We start from the raw sequence: 22,251 nt of genomic DNA on the forward strand, positions 1-22,251 counted from the left end.
ATGGTGGGATTTTATACCCTTAATGCAATCAATGATTACAGAGCCAATTCTACCCTTCAAATGCAGTTCTGTGTCTTCCTGGTCAAAAATTAGACCATTTGCACAGTGGCAAGAGGCAGGGCAAACAGGCCAGCCTGTCCCTGTGGTTCAGTCTGTCCAGAATTCTATCTGTTTACAGAGACCACTGCTTATACATCAATCAGGCGATTGGGTTTAAAGTGTAGCACAGGCAAAGAAAGAGAGAGCAATGCCTTCCCAGACATTTTTTCCTAAGGTTTAATGAGGAAAAAATAGTTCAAGAAAATGAATGAAAAGGCTTCTGTGAACCACTTGAATCATTTCATCGCCTTCAAATAAAAAAAATCGACTTTGGTGGGAGAAAACCAGATGTCCCCTGAACCACTGAAGGAGCTTCTAAACACTGCCTTTTTCATCCACAAAAACAGTAAAACAAAAAAACGTTTGGCTCTCACTTAATGAAGCAGCGTGCTGATGAAAGCTGACAAGAGGAAGGCGAGTGTGCGGCTGGGACACTGGGCGTCTTTGTCTCCGAGGTGTGTGGGGCTGGCTGCTCCTGCCCATGCAGCGCAGAGAGGCCTGGCCCCAAACCTGACAGCGCTAAATGGAGCATGCAGCATTCCTACCCCAACCAGAGCCCACCCGACAGCGGCCTACCATGGGGGAGCGCCCGTAGGCCACCACGGCGGCCGCGGCAGCTGCGGCGCTCATCTGGGGTGACATGTTGTGTAAACTGGCATAGGCAGCGCCTGGGCTGGTCAGCTCGCCGTTCATGCCAGCGTGGGGGACCATCCCAAAAGGAGCAGGGTATGGACCGGGAACTGCCAGGGGTGTCCTCAAGCCAGCTGCTGAAAAGAAACACAAGCCACACATCACTCAACGGACCCACTCCATCAAACCTGACCAGGAAGTCTGGCCTCGTCATTTGTTAGTGTCACTCACGGGGAGAGAGAAAGAGGGAAGGCTTCTGGGGGAGGGGGGGAAATCACCTCCAATTTTTATACACTGGATCCCTCCTTCCCCAGAGCGGAATTCATCTCCAGGAAAGAGAAGACTCCAGGGGAAGCACAACCCACACATTTTCTTATTCGTGTAAGTAGCAGCACCGGAAGCCAGGGGAATTAAGCGTATTACCATACCCAATTTACAGAGGGCAAACCAAGGCACAGACACCAAGTGTTTACCTGACTTAATCTCAAAAGAAGATTTTCTCGATAAAATCCAAGATTTCTCTTTCAGTCCGAACTTTCCAATCCCTGGTACCAATTCCAAATGAAAACCCAATCCTGGATTTACGTAAACCAAAGCACGGGTTTAGGAGAAGATTCTGTTGCCTGTTTTCCTTTGGGCCCAGGCTGTTGCTTTTTTCCTTTCCCACCGGGGGATGTCAGGTTGCAAATTATGAGTTTTTTAAGGGCTGGAGTCATAGGGAAACCCTCCTAATTTCTACTGAAAGAGAGACCACTGATTCCTGAAGCCTCCCCTGGCAGAAAACCAACCAACTACAGTCTGCAAGGAGCGTGGTTGGGCTGGCCAAACCACTGTTTCAGCCAATATTAGCAAAGTCAGACGCACAATGCTAGTTAGGTAGGGAGGCTTGTGTTCAAAATAATTATCAGAAACTTTACTGAAGTCCCTAGGATTTGAATTATTTAAAAATAAAAGAAGGCTGGGCAAGGTGGCTCATGCCTGTAATCCCAGCACTTTGGGAGGCCGAGGCGGGCAGATCACCTGAGGTCAGGAGTTCGAGTCCAGCCTGGCCAACACGGCGAAACCCCGTCTCTACTAAAAATACAAAAATTAGCCAGGTGTGGCGGCAGGCTAATTTTTAAGCCCAGCTCTTTGGGAGGCTGAAGCAAGAGAATCGCTTGAACCCAGGAGGCAGAGGTTGCAGTGAGCTGAGATCACGCCATTACACTCCAGCCTGGGGGAACAAGAGCGAGACTTCGTCTCAAAGAAAAAAAAAAAAAAGAAAAGCTGAATGTAAACAGTTGGAGACTGAACAGAGTGCAGCTGCTGAAACCCAAGGACAAACATCTGTTTCTTATCATGGCTTTTTCAGAGATAGGAAGGAGGGTGGCCCTAAGTACATTTCATATTTGTAGGGCAATTGCATCACAACATTAACAGACAGCAAATCAAGCTGGGAATGGGAGAAACCAAACAAAGCACAACAAGAGGCGATGCTCTACCCGCTTGGTTAACGAGGGGGTCTATGGCTGGAGGCTTGCCGAGGCCTGGACGGAGGCCTGGAGTGGCGCTGGTGCCCGGCGTTGGCATGTCGCTCCGAGGCGTTGGTGTGCTGGATTTCAGAACAGGCGTGCTGGCTTTTTCATGCTGGTGTCATTAAACAAATTAAATGAGTATTATTTTTAATCCAAGCCATATTACACAATTTATCACAACAGCAGCTGGGACACTGGGCACCTTCTAGCTACTCCCTCAGCCAATTTTCATAAATCCACACAATGTTGACAGCATTAACTTGTGAGCGAGAAATGTTGACCTTTCCTCTTCCTGCCAGAATTAAAACTCGAGCTAGAGACACAGAACATGATCACACTTCTTCCTCCGCAGATTTTATTTTAAAAGTATTTTCCATCAGGCTGTGGACTTTGGGTCGACGCCAAGTTAGAAAGATGACCACCCAGAGAATCTTTCCCAGGCACTCAGAAACACATGCCCCGGCCGCCAAGAAAGTCCAAGGAAGACCCCTTTTTGAGTCTCCTTTTTAGGTAGCCCTGGGGTTGAGACAAATGGTGAGAGAGAGTGGGGCCAATATCTCAGAGACAAAAGCCCCAGGGCTAGCCTTACCAATACGCCTAAAAAGAACAACACTTTGGAGTTAAGTGCCACTGCCCACTTGCCTACATAACCGAAGTGGACCCATCAGTGCAGAGCAGAGACTGAACACCAGTAAGGGGCCTTTCAGAGGCCAGACGGTAACGGGGTTACAGGGCACCTTCTCTGGCTTTTCAACCTTTCATGTGCTTTACAACACAGTCCAAGAACCAATACAGTGTGGCAAAGAGCACAGGCTAAAGAGAGCCCTTTCTGACCTTGGATCATGAGCCACAGCTGTGTAGCCTTAAGTTATTCATTCTCCGCAACCGGTAAAACGGGATAATGCCTACAGGGACCAGGTAAGGATCAACTGCAGGGTTGTTATGAAATGTTATTGTTAAAAGATGACGCAGTCTACCAAGTTTGATTGAATGAATGAATGACCACGAGTGGGTTCTGATGCACCAGTTCCTGGCTTCCCCTGGGGCCTCCTTTGTGCATCATTGATCTGACGAGCTCCATAACATCGGGGCATGCTCTATGACATGCCCCGGTATTAGGGATCGGTCTACCAGGTAAATGGTCAGCCTAAGAAAATGAAGACTTAAGAATCTAGGAAGTTTGAGGCCAGGTGTGGTGGCTCACACCTGTAATCCCAGCACTCTGGGAGGCCGAGGTGGGCAGATTGCCTGAGGTCAGGAGTTCAAGACGAGCATGGCCAACATGAAACCCTGTAACAAGCCGAGATTGCACCACTGCACTCCAGCCTGGGTGACAGAGTGAGACTCCATCTCAAAAAAAAAAAAAAGGAAGAAGAAGAAGGCAGTGAACATGGATGTGTGTACACCCTCTCTAATGCGTGGTGGTACTAGGTGTGGTGATGGGCACCTGTAATCCCAGCTACTGGGGAAGCTGAGGCAGGAGAATCAGTTGAACCTGGGAGGTGGAGGTTGCAGTGTGCCGAGATCACACCACTGCACTCCAGCCTGGACAACAGAGTGAGATTCTGTCTCAGACAGGAAAAAAAAAAAAAAAAAAATCTCAGAGGTTTGAACCATTTGTCAACTGGGAAGTTTCAGAGAGCTGTGTGGCAAGGACATATCCCCCAAGTAAGAAGGCAATGAGGCTGGGAGTGGTGGCTCACACGTGTAATCCCAGCACTTTGGGAGGCCCAGGTGGGTGGATCACCAGGTCAGGAGTTTGAAACCAGCCTGACCAAATGGCAAAACCCCATCTCTACTAAAAATACAAAAAAAAAAAAAATAGCTGGGCATGGTGGCGCGCGCCTGTAATCCCAGCTACTCAGGAGGCTGAGGCAGGAGAATCGCTTGAACCCAGGAGGCAGGAGTTGTAGTGAGTTGAGATTGCACCACTGCACTCCAGCCTGGGTGAGAGAGTGAGAATCTGTCTCAAAAAAGAAGAGGGCGGCAATGAACACGGATGCGTGTACACCCTCCCTAATCGTGGCTGAAAAGAGATGACTGAGAGGGGAAAAAGTAAACCCTGAATGATGACAAAGAACAGAAGGATGAGTTTCACTAGTAAACTCTTAAAAATACAACCCTCAAGCAGCAAAACCCCTACATTTCCAACACTTCGGGTTCACCAGTCCACAATGAAACATACACGGCCAAACAGGCAAGTGTCAGTTTTCTTTACCTACCAAGCTCATTTCTTTGGATTTCAAAGAAGTGGAACTTGCCGAGGAGGCCGTGGAAGCTGGGCTGCTAGAAGCATCCTTCTTTAGCAGGCGGTTTTTGTCGATTCCATTTTCCCGGGGCGAGTGGGCAGGGCTTGCTCGCGGAGAGGAAGGGTCCTCAACGAGCATAATCAAAAGTTTTCGTGATTTAGCTTGTAACAGACAGACCTTTCCCTTTCCATACTCATTCTCTAAATTTAAGGACAGTGCTGAAAGTCCTTCGGGTTGGGGGTGTACAAGGTGACAACACCATGTTATAACGAGCAACGTGGTCTCCACAAACATACCCGCAAACATGCCATAAAAAACAACCCCACAGTCATATCCCTCTTTGTGCCTCAGGCTTAAGAACTTTGCCTAGAGGGCATTGGAAGGAAACGGGAGCCAGACATCCAACTTAGGCATTCAAAATGTCTACAGAAATATCTTTTTTTAAAGGAAATAAAACTTCATGTCAGTTAGACCATTATTGCTCCATACATGAGCAACCATTAACTTCTTAATGCAAAAAGTTGCAAGAGGTCCCCCGCACTGAGGGGCTCTACTTCCTTCATTCACTGTTAGATTATTTCCATAACATTATTCAAATCATTCTGAAGATAAACTTTGATGAAAAGAATGGTTACCTCATTAGACACATCCACAACTAAGTTGTCATCGCTTTTGTCACCATCACTGTCCTGGAAGAAAGAAACATTAACACCATTTACTAAAAGCTAGGAATGGGTTTGGGGCACAGTTAGATTTCTTTCTATAGTTCTTGGTAGCAGAGAGACAAAAAAACTACCTGGGACAGGCCTGCAGGCTCTCTATCAGTTTGTCAGCCCTAGTAATTATTATCATCTTCCCCCTCTTCTCATCTGACCTGGGGCTATGCAAAGCTTCAGGCAGGAATTCTGTAGCAGTAGCAAACCAACTATCCTATCACAACTTGTTTACAGGTGATGGCAAGTTGCAAATACTTGGCAGGTTGTAAGTGCTCAGTAAATGGTTGCAACAGCTGAATTTCTCTTGAGGGCTGAAATCTCTAATTTGAAATATGCATACCCTTATATCAAAGTCTTTCCATATGATTTCAAGGTAAAGCATTTTCCCATGGGATTACTAGTTAATGCAAAAAAAAAAAAAAAAAAAACAAAACGAATCCAGCAAAGCTAGCCGGTGGATGGAATAAGCAAACAAAACCCAATCTTTTTCTCTTAAGTAACAAAAAATTAAAAATTAACCTTTTTTGCAATCAGCTTGAAGTATTTTTGGAAAGATAATAGATGGCAATATTTGAAAGGCACTGGCATTCTGCAGTAAGGCTCTCATTGTCCCTTCATAAAGCTACAGTATTTACTAATCAGAGGAAACTCCAAGGTAGCACTGGGGTTGGAAAATATTCGGAAAAGCTGTTCAGCCGGGCACGGTGGCTCACGCCTGTAATCCCAGCACTTTGGGAGGCCAACGCGGGCAGGCAGACCACTTGAGGCCAGGAGTTCAAGACCAGCCTGGCCAACATGGTGAAACCCTGTCTCTACTAAAAATACAAAAATTAGCCAGGCGTGGTGGCACATGCCTGCAGTCACAGCTATTCAGGCGGCTGAGGCACAAGAATCGTTTGAACCCAGGAGGTGTAGGTTTCAGTGAGCTGAGATCATGCCACTGCACTCTGGCCTGGCCGACAAAGGAAGACTCTGTCTCAAAAAAATAAATAAAATAAAGCCTGTTCAATTTAATGATGTGGGCCGGACGCAGTGGTTCATGCCTATAATCCCAGCACTTTGGGAGGCTGAGGCGGGTGGATCACGAGGTCAGGAGCTTGAGACCAGCCTGACCAACATGGTGAAACCCCGTCTCTACTAAAAACACAAAAATTAGCTGGGTGTAGTGCTGTGCACCTGTAATCTCAGCTACTCAGGAGACTGAAGTAGGAGAAATCGCTTGAACCTGGGAGATGGAGGTTGCAGTGAGCCGAGACTGTGCCACTGTACTCCAGCCTGGGTGACAAGAGCAAGACTCCATCTCAAAAAAAAAAAAACAACAAAAAACAAAAAAACAATTCAATGATGCGATCACCCCCTCCATCAAGTTTGAGGCAGGCTGAAAAAGTCTACTCTCTTAGCCAAAATATCTCATGTCCTTTAGGGCAGAGTAATACATTATACAATGTAGGTATATGGAAAAAGCAGGACATCTCAATGGGTTTGAATTCTTGGAAAGGAAGAGGTCCCGAATTTATGATCTAAACAATGCTTGTACTGATACTGTTGTCAATGAAGAATATAGAAATAATATCTGAAAAGTTATTAGTACAAACAAGTGCAAATATTATCCACATTGGCCTTCTGAAGTAGGCCCACAAATCTAGGCTAGAAAGTTTACCCTCAACTCTAAATTCAAGTCTTACATGATTTGTTTCCTAATCATACACAGAGCACTACATGTGGGAGACCCAATTTATTTTCTTCAATAGTGTGTTACAAGATATATTTTAGCCATGGTTACAGGGCACCATGCAATTCACCAGTAACAATTCAAATTACAACCTTTGAGGAAGCCTGGGTAATCCTAAATAACAGTCTACTGAAATAAATATTTTCATACAATAAAGAACAAAACTAATACTAACGAAAATCCGTTTTCTCTTGGTAAAGCCCACAGCAAAGCACAAATGTTTCCAGGTATTAAGGGTGGTGGTGGAGGAAAAATATAAACTAAAAGAGTTTATCTTCTACAAAGAAAATTATAAAAATGGCTAAGTTAGTACACACATGGAACTAGCAAAAATAGCGAACAATTCCTTTATGACAATGGAACTCTGAAGTGAGTTTACTGTAATTTAAATCTTAGCTTTCTACTGGACCCTTCTGCAAAGGGTACTGCAAAGGACAGTACATGTCTGTCATCGGTGATCTAAGATCTGAGGCCTTTGTCCCAGACTCTCCAACATACTCTCCACACACGGTCCCTAACCATTATCCAACCAGACAAACCTAGTACACACAGGTTACAAAACTACCATGCCAAGCTTTATGGATTCTAGAGCACTCATTACTAAATAACTTACACTATACACAACAGCCTCATGAAGGGCAATTCAGAATTCTACATCGGCAAATATCTGCATGTCATAAACCTTCCAACTTGCTTCGTAACATCAGAATTCTACCTCAGCAAATATCTGCATGTCATAAACCTTCCAACTTGCTTAGTAACGCTGAATGTCACAATGAAAGTACATGCATGGGACATCGGCTTTGGGCAACAGACAAGGGGAGAATGATATGTGCTAAAAAGTGTTGGGTTAGGATGGGGAGAACCAACCGCTTTGTTTCTTAGTATGTTATTAAAGCATGGTGCAAAGTGCAAACCAAATAGAGGATCTCTGGTAAAATAATCGAATACTGGAGCTGGGTTTGGGCATCTTAGTATAGTGTCAAAGAGCAGAGATACTAGAGCTGGCTCCAGCAAATCACTGGGATGTTATAAGAGTTAAATGAAATAATCCATGTAAAAATCACAAGGTACCTGGCACCAACTCCAGGTGGTGCTCAAAAAGATGTTACCTATCGTCAGCTATAGGCTTGGGCAAGCCAGCAGCAGACACTATCATCTGTCTAGTGTTTAGAACTCCACATAGCCTGCACAGTTGACGCCTCTTCCTCCAAGGGCATCAGGGACGTAGCCCCAATTCAGCAACTCTGCTTTCATACTGTTCCTGAGAATGCATCCATCCTGAAACAGACACTCGGGGACACACAGGCAACTCCAAGTCATACATCGGCTGCAATGTTTATAACCCTGAGACCAGAGCCAATGGCCATCTGGCTTGGTTTGGTTTCCTTTTGAATGTGGTTTTAGCTGGATCTGTGACAAGAGTCCCCACTCCATCAACCAGTAGAGTGATCTCATCTACAGAATTTAAACAAGATGCCTCTGGGGTTTCTTCCATTTTCACCACGAACTTAGTTCACTAGAACGCTCACTGTGGAAAACGCTGAGCTCTGTCTTGAGAAGTAGTATGAGCCTGTATCATCAGAACAGCATCCACAAAGCTTCTGTGACACTATAATTTTTACTCTATTTTAGCAGGAGTGGCTACTAAATTCACAGAGTCCAGGACAAAATGAAAAATGCAGAGACCTTATTCAAAAATTGAGAATGTAAAGATAGTGAGATCTGAGCATTACACCAAGAGAGGGCAGGGGCTGGGAGGACTCCTAACAACAGCAGGGCCCTGAGCAACCACAGCGCACAAAGCCAGCCCTGCATTTTCATATTCCCTTTTGAGTAACAAAGGCAGGAAGTCCAAAGCGTAACACTGAGCCCGGCAGAAGCATAATTTACTGCCCCAAAGGGAAATAATATCCTACAATGTAAGAACCTCTCCTCTTTATGTTATTATTTTTAAGGACATGGAATTATCACTAAGATCTTAAGAGTATACTTGGATACTCACTTAGGTGAGCAGTAAGCAAACAAATGCTATTTCAAGTCCTTTAATTACTTACATAGTGGCTGGAGTCCTTATCATCCACCTTCCTTTTCTTGATGTCATTGGAAAATTCAGGCCCATTTCTGCGTTTATCTGTGCCTCTCAGACTGTCTGGGACCAGAAGGGAATTACTCTGCAAGACAAAAAAATTAATCAAAGATTTCTTCCCAAGCCTCTTTGTACACATGAAAACCCAACCTCGATGTGAGAACTATTTTTGAAAGGTGATACCTACACAGCCTTTCATTCCATTTAATTCATCTCATCTAAAGACTCTGATGGCAAACGTATCTACAGGTTTACACACTTAAAAAGGAGACCCTGACTTTGCAATTAAACCATCCAAAGCTAGGTGGATTCTTCAGGCCTCCTTGGAAATGTGCTTCTGTTCTATTTACTGTTGGAGAAATAGGAGCTTACTGTGTTGTATGTGGATGTGTTTTTATTCTTTCCCACTGCGACTTCCTGGTCAGGAATGCGAATGGCCTATGCGCAAATCTTGAGATTACTCTATTAGACATATTCTTTAACTGTAAGAGTCAATGTGTACCACTCTAAAAAGGCACAAAGGAAGCGGTGGGATTAACAGCATGGTTTCCTAAAAGGCAAATCACATTTTCCACAGCAACAATGAAGGAACTCTTTTGAATTCTTTTAATTTATTGTTGAAAATAAGACTTGGTGTTCCTCGCCAATAGCGCTGAAATTTAAGACCCAAGGGGGGAATTTCGGCCAGTGAATCTTCAATAGCAAGGCCAGCTCCCACACACAAAAGCAGGAACAAGGACTAATCTTTTCCACAAACCACACAGGATACTTTCATTCGCATATGCTGAGTAGGAACTGTTGACCCAAAGAAAACAGGCATTTTAGATATTTTGGGGTCACATGACATGATCTGACATCTCTTCAATTCCCATCTCCCCTCGGGCTAAAGCATCAGAACATGTTACAATGAGTTCTTTTAAGTGTGGGATTAGCATATGCAAGGGGGCAATTTGTTCAGTGATGTGTTACTGCCCTGAACAATGTTGAATGAGCTGTGCAAAAACCTCCTTTCACAAAGCCCAGATAACCCCAATCTCTGAAAGATGTTTGAGAACTAAGAGGGCGGTGTCCAGGGCCAACAGACAATTATGTTACCTTTCTCTGCCACAATTTAAAACAGAAGGGGCTGGGGGATGCCTTTAAGTTAGACCACATCTAATCGACAGTATACAACAGGAGCAAATACTTTATGGTACCTTTTTAAAAGCCGTGAGTTTCATTCCTAACCAGCCAGAGGTAATCAGCCAGGTGGCCAGCCCTCAAAGCTCCCCCTGAAAACCATGGACCCCACCATGGGAGGGTTGTTCCCAGCTCAACCATATGCAGGAGGAAATCAAAACTGGGGACCAGAAGGCAATCCCAAGCCTCTTGGCCCTCCTCAGGGACCGACTCTAAAGGAGCTGGGCTCTTTTATTCATGACTGTTCAAGCTACACAAATGCCAGGAGGCTTAGATAAAAGCAGCTGGGAGGGACCAATGCAATTCAATATAGAGAAGCTCAAAGTAATGTCTTTACCACAGTGTTTGGGGCTGAAAGGTGAGCCGGCTGGATCCCTGAACTAATTACCTAGATAAATGTCCGCTAAAAACTAACCCCTCCAACCCAGACCTACAGCTGACAAGGCTGCAGGAGACCTAACTCTTGCAAAGTGCCAACACGCCCTCTGAAAAGCCGGGCCGGAGCAGCAGCTGCTTGTTCACACATGGGAAACATGTTTAAATACACCTCTCTCTTCTAGTTTATTTCAGCCCCGAGGTCTCCTCCTCCAGACTCTGAGCAGCATCCAGGGCAGGGCTATGTCTTATTCAACTTTAAATCCGCCCAAGTGCCCAGCAAAATGGGGCATAGAGTCGGTGTGTGCTGACCAGTCTCTCCACAGTCTTCCAAGCTCTCCTGCTGTCATCAGCACTGCACGTCCAAGCCACAGGGCCATTCCAAGACAGCTTCTTAATGTCTTTTTTTTTTTTAATGATGTCAAGTAGTACTGTGAACGTAAAAGTAAACTACACTTCTGTTAGAAACAATACAATTTCTGTTAGAAACAATAACCTTTCTATGACTGGACGTTTAAGACTGTCAAGCTTTGAGGCCTCTGTGTCTATGTGTTCAAAGTTACTACTGTAATTTCCGCTTGAGCAGCTTAAATGAAGCTTATAGTCTGAATAGGTTTTGAAAAGCTCTGAAAGTTCCTCCAAATGTGGTGGACAGGGCTAGTAATTAGCAGCACTGCTTATCTGAAATGGACCCCATTCAACAGCAGACTTCAACAAGTTACAAAACAAGATGCCTCATCATACCTTTGATGCTGTAAAATTGACTCAAAACAAGGCAGCAGAGAGTGTGGGCTGGAAAGGCACAGGAAAACCACACTCAGACCCAGGGATCCCTGGCCCATGCAGCTGCCGGACGCCCGGCCGGCTTTCTACCTGAAGGCTACCCCACCAAAAAGAGACCGCTTCCTTTTATTCTTGTTCCCATGAACCCAGTTTTCTGTGTATAACTGCCCCTGACTTCTTCCAGCCCTGATGTTGCTTTCATTGTTGTTCTGGATATGAGCAAATAGTTCCAGCCTAATGAGATTCACTGGCAGCAACAGCAACCATTCTGGTTTTTAAACTACTGCCTGGGGGACCCTTACCTTCATAATTCCCTCACTTGTTCCCAGAAACCCAAAAGTGACTTGGTGGGTACTGCATTTTTTGAGGTATTTTCCCCTCACGCTGTGATTTCTCCTTGTGCACCCCCTACTGTGTGTTGCTTCTGGCTCCAGGGTAGAACACAGTCATTTTGATGGCCATTAAGAGCCACTTTATACATATTTTGAGAATTCAGAGATTAAACCTGGGTATTGACTAAATTGTCATTTTGATCCTCCAAAATTTCGAATGCTATGTTGTCTGGGTCCTCATCTAACAAATCGAGGCAACATTTATGAGGATACCATTTGCAAAAGAATGAAACAGAGGTTGCTTTGCATTAAGCTATTTAAAAATGGTTATGAGGCCGGGGCGGTGGCTCATGCCTGTAATCCCAGCACTTTGGGAGGCCAAGGCGGACAGATTGCCTGAGGACAGGAGTTCGAGACCAGCCTGGCCAACATGGTGAAACCCCATATGTACTTAAAAAAAAAAAAAAAAATTAGCCGGGTGTGGTAGCACACACCTGTAATCCCAGCTACTTAGGAGGCTGCGGCATAAGAATCGCTTGAACCCAGTAGGTGGAGGTTGCAATGAGCAGAGATTGTGCCACTGCACTCCAGCCTGGGTGACAGAGTGAGACTCTACCCCAAAAAAATAATAAGATGAAAAATAAAAAAAAAAAATAGTCATGCATTCTAAACACAGAAAATAATTAGAAACAAACCTGAGAAGAGGCTAAAGCAACTGTCGAGACATTTTGTTCCTCCTCCTCCTCCTCCTCCTCCTCCTGCTCCTTTAATCTGGAGGACTAGGATGTCCCAAGACAGAGGTAATTTGCCTGGGGCCAAGCGGCTCTGTCCACTACCTTCTGATTCCTATTACAGTCAAAGTGCCTCCTCTTTCAGAAGAGTGATTTTTAAACTCAAGTTTATATACATGGAACACTTGTACCCAAAAACTTATTTGAAATTCAGCCTGGCTCTTTAAACTACTGCACTTAACATTCTAATGTGACATAATACCTGACGCATGGTTTCTCTGACCCACCTCCTAACCAACAGAATGCCTTGCTTTGATCAGGTTAGATGGCTTCCACACCAAAAATAGAAATGTGTAATTTTTAAATGAACATTTTAAAGTCTACTTTAAAATGAACTAGGAATAGTCCCAAATTCCTGCCGTGCTACTCAAAACCCAAAATTAACGCTGAAAAAGGCCTCAGCAGAGAGTGACAAAGCAGCCCGGGTACACACAGGCTTCATGGGATGCCAATCACCGCGGGTAATCATCCTACAGACCTATTTGCCACTGTAGACACCTCTTCCTAAGTCTATATTTTGAAAGATTTTAATCTACCAAACAGGATTCATCAAGTAGAATTCATTTTTCAAATATTTATTTGCCAAATAAATATTTAATTGAGAATCAGCTTTTTGATCAACATGAGAACCAGTGTTACCATACTGACTGATATACTCTAATTCCAGCCAAGAAACCCAATGCTTTATTTCACCTTGCAGCTGGTAAAATTTAAATATCTGCCAGGATTTTTAAAGACTGTAAATGTTGGGCAGACTTCTATTACAAGTGTCCCAAGGACTGAGGTTTCTAGACTGTATGTAAGTTTTCCTTTATTTAAAAAAATTTTTTAAGAAATAAACAAAATCACCTTATTTATGTCTTCTACAGAAACTCAAAATAGGAGTTATACAGCCCACGGAGGACATTACAAACCTGGGCAAATCAGTTGAAAACATACTGTTCAAAACAAACTAAAATTCTAAAACCAAATAATTTTCTGCACCTACGTGTGGCACACACTTACGGGTACAGGGTCAAGTAAAACATAAAGGGAGAAGCATATCTGAGAAGTCTAAAAGAAAAGATCCTCCTAGAATGCTCAGTATCAGATACATAAAGAGGGTTCAAAAATGGGCAGAACTGGCATAACTTTTATATAGAAAGTACATGAGATGATTAGATGAGGTGCAAGAACAGAGAAACCATATACTCCATGAGAAGGGACTCTCTCTCTCTCACGAAAATCTGGAATTCTGTGAGAATGCCAAATCTCAGAGGGCATCTTCACTGGCAATAAGCAAATTACTACTTATTAATATATGCTTCCTAAGGGTTACATCTAACTTGCACTAATAGGATGACAGAATAGAACGGCTATGACAGCAAAAGAGCTGGTCAGAAGAAATGAGGAATGGCAGATCTTCCGATATTACAGCTTGTGTGCATTCTGAGACAAATTCTGAGCACAATTTCCTAACTGTGGGAACCATGTTTTATTAAACACACACCAGGATCTTTCCCTGCGGTAGCTCCATGGCCTCAGGGTAACTAGATAATTGGCAAAGTGTTTGAATTTCCTGGATGCAAGAGGCCAACATATTCTCTTAAAATAAAGCAAAAATAAACATTCCAACACAATTATGAAACGATACCTTCATATAAGAACTTACAATGTAAGCAGATGGGTTGACTGAACCTCAGAGAGCACCCAGTGGCATCAAAAGAACATGTTAAGACTGGGACTCTGTATTCCTTTATCCTGACCATTCAGCACAAGTGATGTGTCTATTTCATGCTCCAAACACCCATTCAAGACAAAGGTAGCAAAGACCCAGCCACTTCAATAAGGATAAACACCAGTCTTTATAGTCTTGTTCCAATAATCTCACTTTTCTTCAGCAATTTAACACTAATGGTTGTTCACATCTACTAACCTGTTCTGAAAAGTAACCCCAGAAACTATGGGGGGGGAGGGGAAAAAGCAACTTTAATAAAATGCTGCCCTGTCAATGCTACCAAACACTAGTTACAGAGGCCTTCATGCATCCTAAGACCTCCAAGCAACTTCTCTGCCAACAAGTTCAAACCCTGAAACCACCAGCAGCAAAACTGAAAGGAAAACCCATTCATGCACACAGCAAAAGCAAGACAGGTTTCCCTAATGCAAAAATAAAGCACATTATTCAAATGGATTTCTTTAGCTGCCATGCTGATTCCCCTTGGGAACTTTCTCCTCCCCGCAGGAAAAGTGTTTGTGTCAGAGGTACAGATTGGAAACTCGTGACACCTCATTTATCCTCAGTTACACTAAGGCAGTAGGAACCTAATTTACTAGCACACTCCACACTGACAATTAACTTCTCGGTGAACATTAAAACAATTAGGTAACGACGCACCCCATCACATCTGTGTGCCTTCTCCATCTACACCTGGTATCAATTAAGCCATCACCCTGCGCCGTACTTTTTGCTACGGTCCAATTGGTCATTCACGTACTCTGCCCAAAACTTCAACTACTGCATTTTTAACCCATAAAACTAATGAGATCCCCACTTGTTAACAACATGACAAAGTTGAAAATCTGTCCACTGGCAATCACATCACATCTCACAACCCTGCCTGTGCAGCCCGTCTGAAGGGCACACATTGATGTTGCACACAGTTTAAATGCAAACTCTGGGGAAGAACCAGTGCATTCCTGCACCTTGATTTTGCAACTCATTGAGTCAGGAGGACTCACAGAAAGGTAGCCGTGCAGGTGACATACAGGGCCAGTTAATGTTGAGGATGGACAGGGTGCTAAAACCACGATGCCTTCATCACCACCCTCTCATTTGTAGCTGGCCCTTCTACCCTCCTCCAGGCAAAGCAAAACAAACAAACTCTGGAGCAGACAATAAATACAATTATTTAAAATTAATTTTTAAATAACCTCATGACACCGCCATTCTCCATCTCAGGACCTAATCACAGCAAAACCAAAACCTCTATGTCAAAGCATTTTTGAAAGCATGGTTTCTAAGAGCTGCTTACCTGTTTCTGTGCCTCTTTGCTCTCTAGCCCCTGTTGAGATAATTGCTAATGCAAGAAATGGCCCTGAAACTACAAAGCCATTAGGTCAGGACTTGACTAAGTCATCTTGTATCTGACAGCACTTACATTTATACCTCCTTATCTCAAAGATAAGGACACAGAATTTGTTGTCCACCTATGTTCCAGTGAGGAAATGATAAAAATGATTATAGGGACAAAAACAATCGCAAGTTTTCTAATTACAGAGCACAAACTCAAAAAAGAGGTTTTGGAGGGAAAAATTGTTCTCTCGCTTTTTGTTTTTTTGTTTTTTTTTTTAAAGATGCTCTATTTTCACTGTAATCACAGTGAGATAAAACCTGAACATTAATCCAGTCCACCAAGGCCCCGATATCTACCTGACTTATTGCATCCACAGTCAACAGACGCCTCTACCTGGTACAGGCTCCTGACAATCTAGAAACCACCAGGGCTTTCAAGGGTTCACCCTACTCACAGCAGTGTTGCCAACATTCTCAAAGAGGATCTATCTTTTTTAAGCAGAGTTTTAAACTTGGCCAGAAGGGAAACCTGCCCAGGGGACTGCTTAAGAAAACGTAAGCGTTTTCCATTGTGCCCAAAAATTGAAATTTTACGTGACTCATCTCAGTTTTAGCCTTTATTTCCAGGCAATCTCTTAAAATGTCAGGTCAAGATGAATTCATAAGTATTTAGGCAAAAACAGCACCTCCACGGCTGTGTCTACTTTTGAGAAATTTGATTATCAGGAAACTGATCAAGTTAATAAGCAGCTGAGATCAGTTTCACGGTGCTGACGTGCTGAGAACCAACAGTAACTGCCACATTGGCACGCGGATCCTTATTTCCATAACTGCCTGTGTAATATGTACTTTTAAAAGGGAGAGAAAACCAAGGCTGGGTGCAGAGGCTCACGCCTGTCATCTCAGCACTTCGGGAGGCCAAGGTGGGAGGATCACTTGAAGCCAAGAGTTTGAGACCAGCCTAGGCAACATACTGAGACTCTGAGTGTACAAAAATTAAAAGAAAAATTGTTTTAATTAAAAAAATAAATAGGAGAGAAACCCAGAAGTAACTGCATTGAGAGTCATGAATGATGCATTTACTGTTGTCTTGCTACTCTGCCAACGGCAGTGGGAGGAGGGCATTCCCTAAGCACCTTCCATGCTGTCTGCTATCCTCCCACCTGAGGCCTCCTAACCCCCTCCCTATGAGGCAACCCCTACGATCACCTCTTATAGATGGGACTAGGAAGGCACAAAAGAATGAAAAAGCCTTGCCTGTGTAGCCAGAATTCCACTCAGGTCTGCCTTTGTACAAAACTCACGTTCATTCTACCAGCTGGTGCCACCACGGTTCCCATGGGCCTCTGGGAGTGAAGGTGATTTTTTTTCCCCAGAAAAAGACCAACAGTATTCTTTTCCAAAGTCCCACATCTTAACTCCTCCTTGCCTTCCATAATGTTGTCATTTTGAGAAAAAGTGACGTATGGGTGGTCCTAACTAGGATTTGGTCCTGCCTCTGACAATTAACTAGTCAAGAACAGCTAGAGAAGAGTAACAAGAAAGAAAAGAAAGAAACCACCTTATGTAAAACAAGGTGATGTTTGTCGTAATTATCTCTAGGTAAGCTCTAAATACAAACTCCTGGTGATTTTAGAAGTCAATTACAGAGTGACAACATGGTCCCTCAGATTACTAACTCTCAATCTCTGTTAACTAAGTAACTATGTGACCGGATGCATCCAGCCTCCTTGATAAAGGAGGTTTTTTTATGGTGCTGTGCCATATGACCTGAAAGACAGATGAGTGGTGCTTAGACTGTTCTGAGTCAGGAACCCCTTTTTGAGAATTTGACGAGTTATAATCTCTCCCCAGAATTCTGCAAATGAACACAGACCCACCACAATCTGCATATACTTATACAGTCCATCCATGAACGCCACTGCGTACGTCTACAAACTGTCTGCTCTGGAGTCTTCCCCAGAGTCTCCTCCCTTTTCCAAACAGTGATCACACTGGCTAAGTATTTCAGTGCCTTACATTCAACAAATGTTTAACTGTGACATAAAAGGGATCGCTGCAAAATGAGAGCAAGTATACGCAGTACCTCAAACAGTACTTGGCCACATAGTCAGGGCTCAACAAATATTTGTTAAATGACTCAAAGTATTTAAAAGCATGACCTATTATACATTTTTTTAAACCATACAACTTGTCAATTCTCTCTTTCAAGCAGATAAAAATAGCATTCCCTTCAGCCAAAATTTAATGTAATTTATCTTTAAATTAATTAAAATATCTAAAGTTATGTTTTTATTACTACTGAATGCTACTAAGAAACAATGGCCATTTTTAGGTCATTTCATATTTCTCTGCTCAAGAACTGCACTTATGTAAGAAAAAACAGATATCAAAATTTTAAAACAGCCAAAAAAAACCTTTAAACCAACGCAAAAACTCTATAAAGTTGCTAGCTTTATCATTCATCCCTTTCAGAAATAAGAAACTTTAAGGTAGTTTCCATAAAAACTTTCACTCTTAGAACAGCCATGTGTCACTGAACAGGGATACTTTGTGAGAAAGGGATGTCAGGCAATTTCATCATTGTGCAAATACCAAATAGTGTGCTTACACAAACCTGGGTGGTACAGCCTACTACACACCTAAGCTACTGCTCCTAGACTACAAACCTGTACATGTTACTGTCCTGAATATTACAGGCAGCTACAACACAATGTAAGTATTTGTGTATCTAAACACACCTAAACATTGAAAAGGTACGGTGTTATGCTCTTACAGGACCACCATCATATATGCAATCCACTGTTGACGCAAGTGTTGTCATGCAGTGCACTGATTGCACTTCTGTTTTCTAGGCTTCACATTAAAACAGATTGCTTATTTAAGTCTCATTTGTTTTCCTACCATAAAATCTTTAACTAGCAAATTAATTTCTGCCTCTAAAAATAAACAAACTACCTACCAACCAGTTTTAGGCTCACAGATAAAAATTCATACACACCCACATTCCCTGTGGATCCCGTCAGTCTCTGATTTCTGCACTTGGTATAAATAATATGTTCAATATAGAAAGAAAAACAAGAAGAAAAAAAAAAACAGTAAGGAGTTAGTCTTATTTATGGCCAAGGTTCTTAGACTTTGGTCCAAGGATCCCTTAAGGGTCCCAGAGACCCTCGAAAATCTATGAGGGCAGATTTTCTTCCTAAACTTCAACTAAATACCGCAAAAGAGCAAATACAGAAGAATCCAGCTGTCCTCTTTAAAACTAAATAAATGACAGGACATTCAAGACAGTTGTAGACATACCTAACAATGCCACTCTTCCCACTATAATTTTTTTTTTGTTTTGGAAAAGTTATTTTTCACTAATAATGTTATTTGTATTAATACAATTTAAATTAAGTAGCTCTTCATCTGTTTAGGTGATTTAATTTTTTTTATTATTTCTTACCCAGTAAATATTGAAAATCAAAATATTAACCCAGTAAATATCAAAATATAACCCAGATAAACAAAAAGTTATTCAGGGTCCTCAATAATTTTATTTCAAGGGTATCAAGATCATGAGGCCATAAGGCTTTGAAAATCACTGGCCTGTAGCAACTGCCCTTAACCTTTCACTGGATTAAAAAACAGCAGCAAACAGCAATTGGCTGACTTGATCTGCCAAGTAAAATTAGACTTTCTGATTCAAACCACTTTATTAAATAGATAAGTACTATAACATTTTAGGCACTAATAGTACGCATCATCTCATTATCCACTGCTTTTCATACTCACTTTTATACAAAGTTTGAAGAGCTATTTAATTTTACATAACTGTAGCAAAATCCCACTCATGTGGACAGTGAACAATTTAATGCCTCTCTATGGACTGAATTAAATGTTGAGGTTACAATTAGTGTAGTTTTCCCATTTTAATCATCATTGCCCAACAGTTTTCTGTAGTCATTAGGCAGGAAACACAGCATATATACTTGTTCTGAAAATATTCATTGAAATGATTAGAACTTGTCAAAAATTTGATATAAAAAAGGACACATGCCCAAAACACGTAAACCCACACTTGAACTAGAAAGTTGGTTGACTGCTAACCCTAACTTACAGACTTAAAAATAACCCACAATTGCCGGAAACTCAAGAACTGCTTCATACTTCTTGAAGGGGACAACCAAAAACCCTCCCTCCAGCCACTCCAATGAACCCATGAATTAAGCACTCGCATATATTTTTTCAGTCAAAAATACCAACAAGAGGTTATCAGACACATTCGGAAATTCAGAAAGACACAGAGGTATAACATACATCTCTACTAGCTCAAGCATACAAACCTCTGCCTATTCACAGCCCTGGCATTTCAGAGAGGCACATACCATGTGGCATCACTTCCACAATTCCGATACCAGTGAGTTACAGAACTTTTGCTGAAACTTTCTCCAGTCTTGCGTCTTTTGGTTAACTGTGTCACTCACTCCTCCTCAGTTCTCTGGGCAAGGGCTTTGCTGCGTGCCTACATACCCCGAATTACAGATACGTGTCCCATAGTGCCTTACGTATATGGTATGCACTCAATGAACACAGCCATTTAAGGTGAAACAGGAGGACCGAGGAAAACATGTTAAACTGAAGTCCCAAAGCCAGAATAAGTTCACTAGATTTAAAACACATAACAGCCTAAAGGGCATGGGCTCTCCGCAAATTTCTTCTGTGATTTCATCCAGGGTTAGGTTTTTTAATCTGATACTCTACTGAACAGACATAAAAGATGACTATCTCGCTGGGCATGGTGATTCAAGCCTGCAATCCCAGCACTTTGGGAGGCTGAGGCGGGTGGATCACCTGAGGTCGGGAGTTCCAGATCAGCCTTACCAACATGGGGAAACTCCGTCTCTACTAAAAAGACAAAATTAGCTGGGTGTGGTGGCACATGCCTGTAATCCCAGCTGAGGCGGAAAAATCGCTTGAACCCAGGAGGCGGAGGTTGCAGTGAGCTGAGAGAGTGCTACTGCACTCCAGCCTGGGTGACAGAGCGATATTCCATCTCAAAAAAAAAAAAAAGGCTATCTGTAGGAACCCTGGAATGGCAAAACAATAAGGCTTCCTCCATAAACCAGAGCCAGTTTACTTATCTGTACTTTGTGTGTAGAATATTTTATTTCCTAGCTATAACTTTTTGTCCCCCCCATCCCCTCCCAACATTTTCCGGAGAAACTTGTAGGACAAGAACTTTAAAACTAGCTACCCTTTCCTTCAACCATTCCCCACTCCTCCAAACACATCCAGATACATGAAATATACCAAGATCTGTCTCAAAGACAATTTTTAAAGTAGCTACTATTCTACACAGAACAGGGTTTAAAAAGAAAAAAAAAAAAAACAACCCTGAACTTTTATCCTTCCCCCAAAACTTAGACCAAAAAAGTTATCAGAATTATTTAAATGTTCAGTATCCCATTTTTTTTTTTTTTTTTTTTTTTACCATATTAAACACGGTCAAAATACTGCTGTGTTCACAAAGAAGGAAAGGAGGCAAAACCTGCAGGATATCCCAGCTGAAAAGGGGCCGGATTCTCTCTATTTGCTACACAACATTTGAGGCGCACTTTAAGTACCGGTCTCCCCAGAGCTAACTGGCAGATGCACGTACGGATCACACATGCACATGAAAAATGAGTGTGACTTAGACTGGTGAAAACATGAACTCTCTATGCACACAGCCCTGTCCGCTGAATTTCCTTCTTTTTAAGAGCTTACTGGTACGCTCAGTTCTTATGTCTAAAATAGATATAAGATCAAGTTCACATTCCAAGGGCAATTATGCAAAGAAAACAAGATATGGAAACCTAGCAACTAAAATGCATTCGCAGAGGATAATGACTGGTTTAGGTAGAAATAGTATATTACTAACCAACTTCACAAAGGGATTGTGATCTCTTGCCTCTAAAACTGATTTAAGATATAAAAATGAATATTCTTTTAAACTACAGCCAACCCCAGACTTAGAATGCAACCATTAACACTTTTACAGTGAGGCGGAGGCATACATAGATCAAAGTATATTTCCAAGTAAGTAATCACAGCAAACAATGTTGCCTCCAAATTATGCCCCTCTTGTCTGATGCAAGTTTTATAAAAAGACAAGAGCAGAGCAAACAGTCATGTAAGAAAAAGAAATTTTAAAGGAAGAAAAAGTAGAAGAAAAAAGCCAGGTCACTGAAAGAGACAGGGAGAATGTGCCTGTCTGTCTGTGCCCGTGTAGAGAAGTGTTGTCAGAAGGGGACAGTATGTGCATATGTGTGTGTGTCTGTGTGTGTGTGCAGCAGGCGTTTGAGTACTTACTGTGCCCGGCTCTCTGTCTGCTCCCGAGGTTACCAAGAAACGCACAGACATGCCCGTTCAGACACAGAGGCAAGAACAGAAATAAAAAAAAGGGGGGAATAATTAGAACACAAGCCCCAAACAGTTTTAAAAATGGCTTTTATTTATATAAGTCATTGCACATTCCTAATACAGTGATTTCCTGAAAATTACAGTATTTTGTAAACATAAGATTTACAGTTTAACCATACACAAAGCCTATTTTTTTATTTCTTGACAGAATAAATTACTTTTCTTCAAAAAATTAGTCAAGTGCAATTTTGCCCAATATTTAATGCATACTAGAATTAAAGCCTATGAAACTAAGTAGTAACAGATGCAATTATCAA

General features: G+C 42.4%; 1 protein-coding gene across 17 annotated transcripts in view; it reads right to left on the reverse strand.

Moving 5' to 3' along the window:
* The window catches only part of TLE1 (transducin like enhancer of split 1), a 106,851-nt gene that overhangs the window by 27,854 nt on the left and 56,746 nt on the right, over positions 1-22,251 (reverse strand). For 6 of the 17 annotated variants that reach the window (XM_025359200.1, XM_025359198.1, XM_025359205.1 and 3 more), the window contains 6 exons: positions 16,015-16,033; positions 8,998-9,112; positions 5,128-5,181; positions 4,466-4,618; positions 2,211-2,355; positions 676-863 (listed from right to left, as the gene is read on the reverse strand). In XM_025359200.1, the coding sequence (XP_025214985.1) occupies positions 676-863; positions 2,211-2,355; positions 4,466-4,618; positions 5,128-5,181; positions 8,998-9,112; positions 16,015-16,033 (674 nt within the window). Of the gene's footprint in view, positions 1-660; positions 867-1,202; positions 1,305-2,210; positions 2,356-4,465; positions 4,619-5,127; positions 5,182-8,997; positions 9,115-16,014; positions 16,034-21,883; positions 21,901-22,251 lie in introns of all 17 variants that reach the window. The other 11 variants (XM_025359195.1, XM_025359194.1, XM_025359208.1 and 8 more) reach the window with 9 other exon arrangements.

Source organism: Theropithecus gelada, chromosome 15, assembly GCF_003255815.1.
Source record: "Theropithecus gelada isolate Dixy chromosome 15, Tgel_1.0, whole genome shotgun sequence".
Lineage (NCBI taxonomy): Eukaryota > Metazoa > Chordata > Mammalia > Primates > Cercopithecidae > Theropithecus > Theropithecus gelada.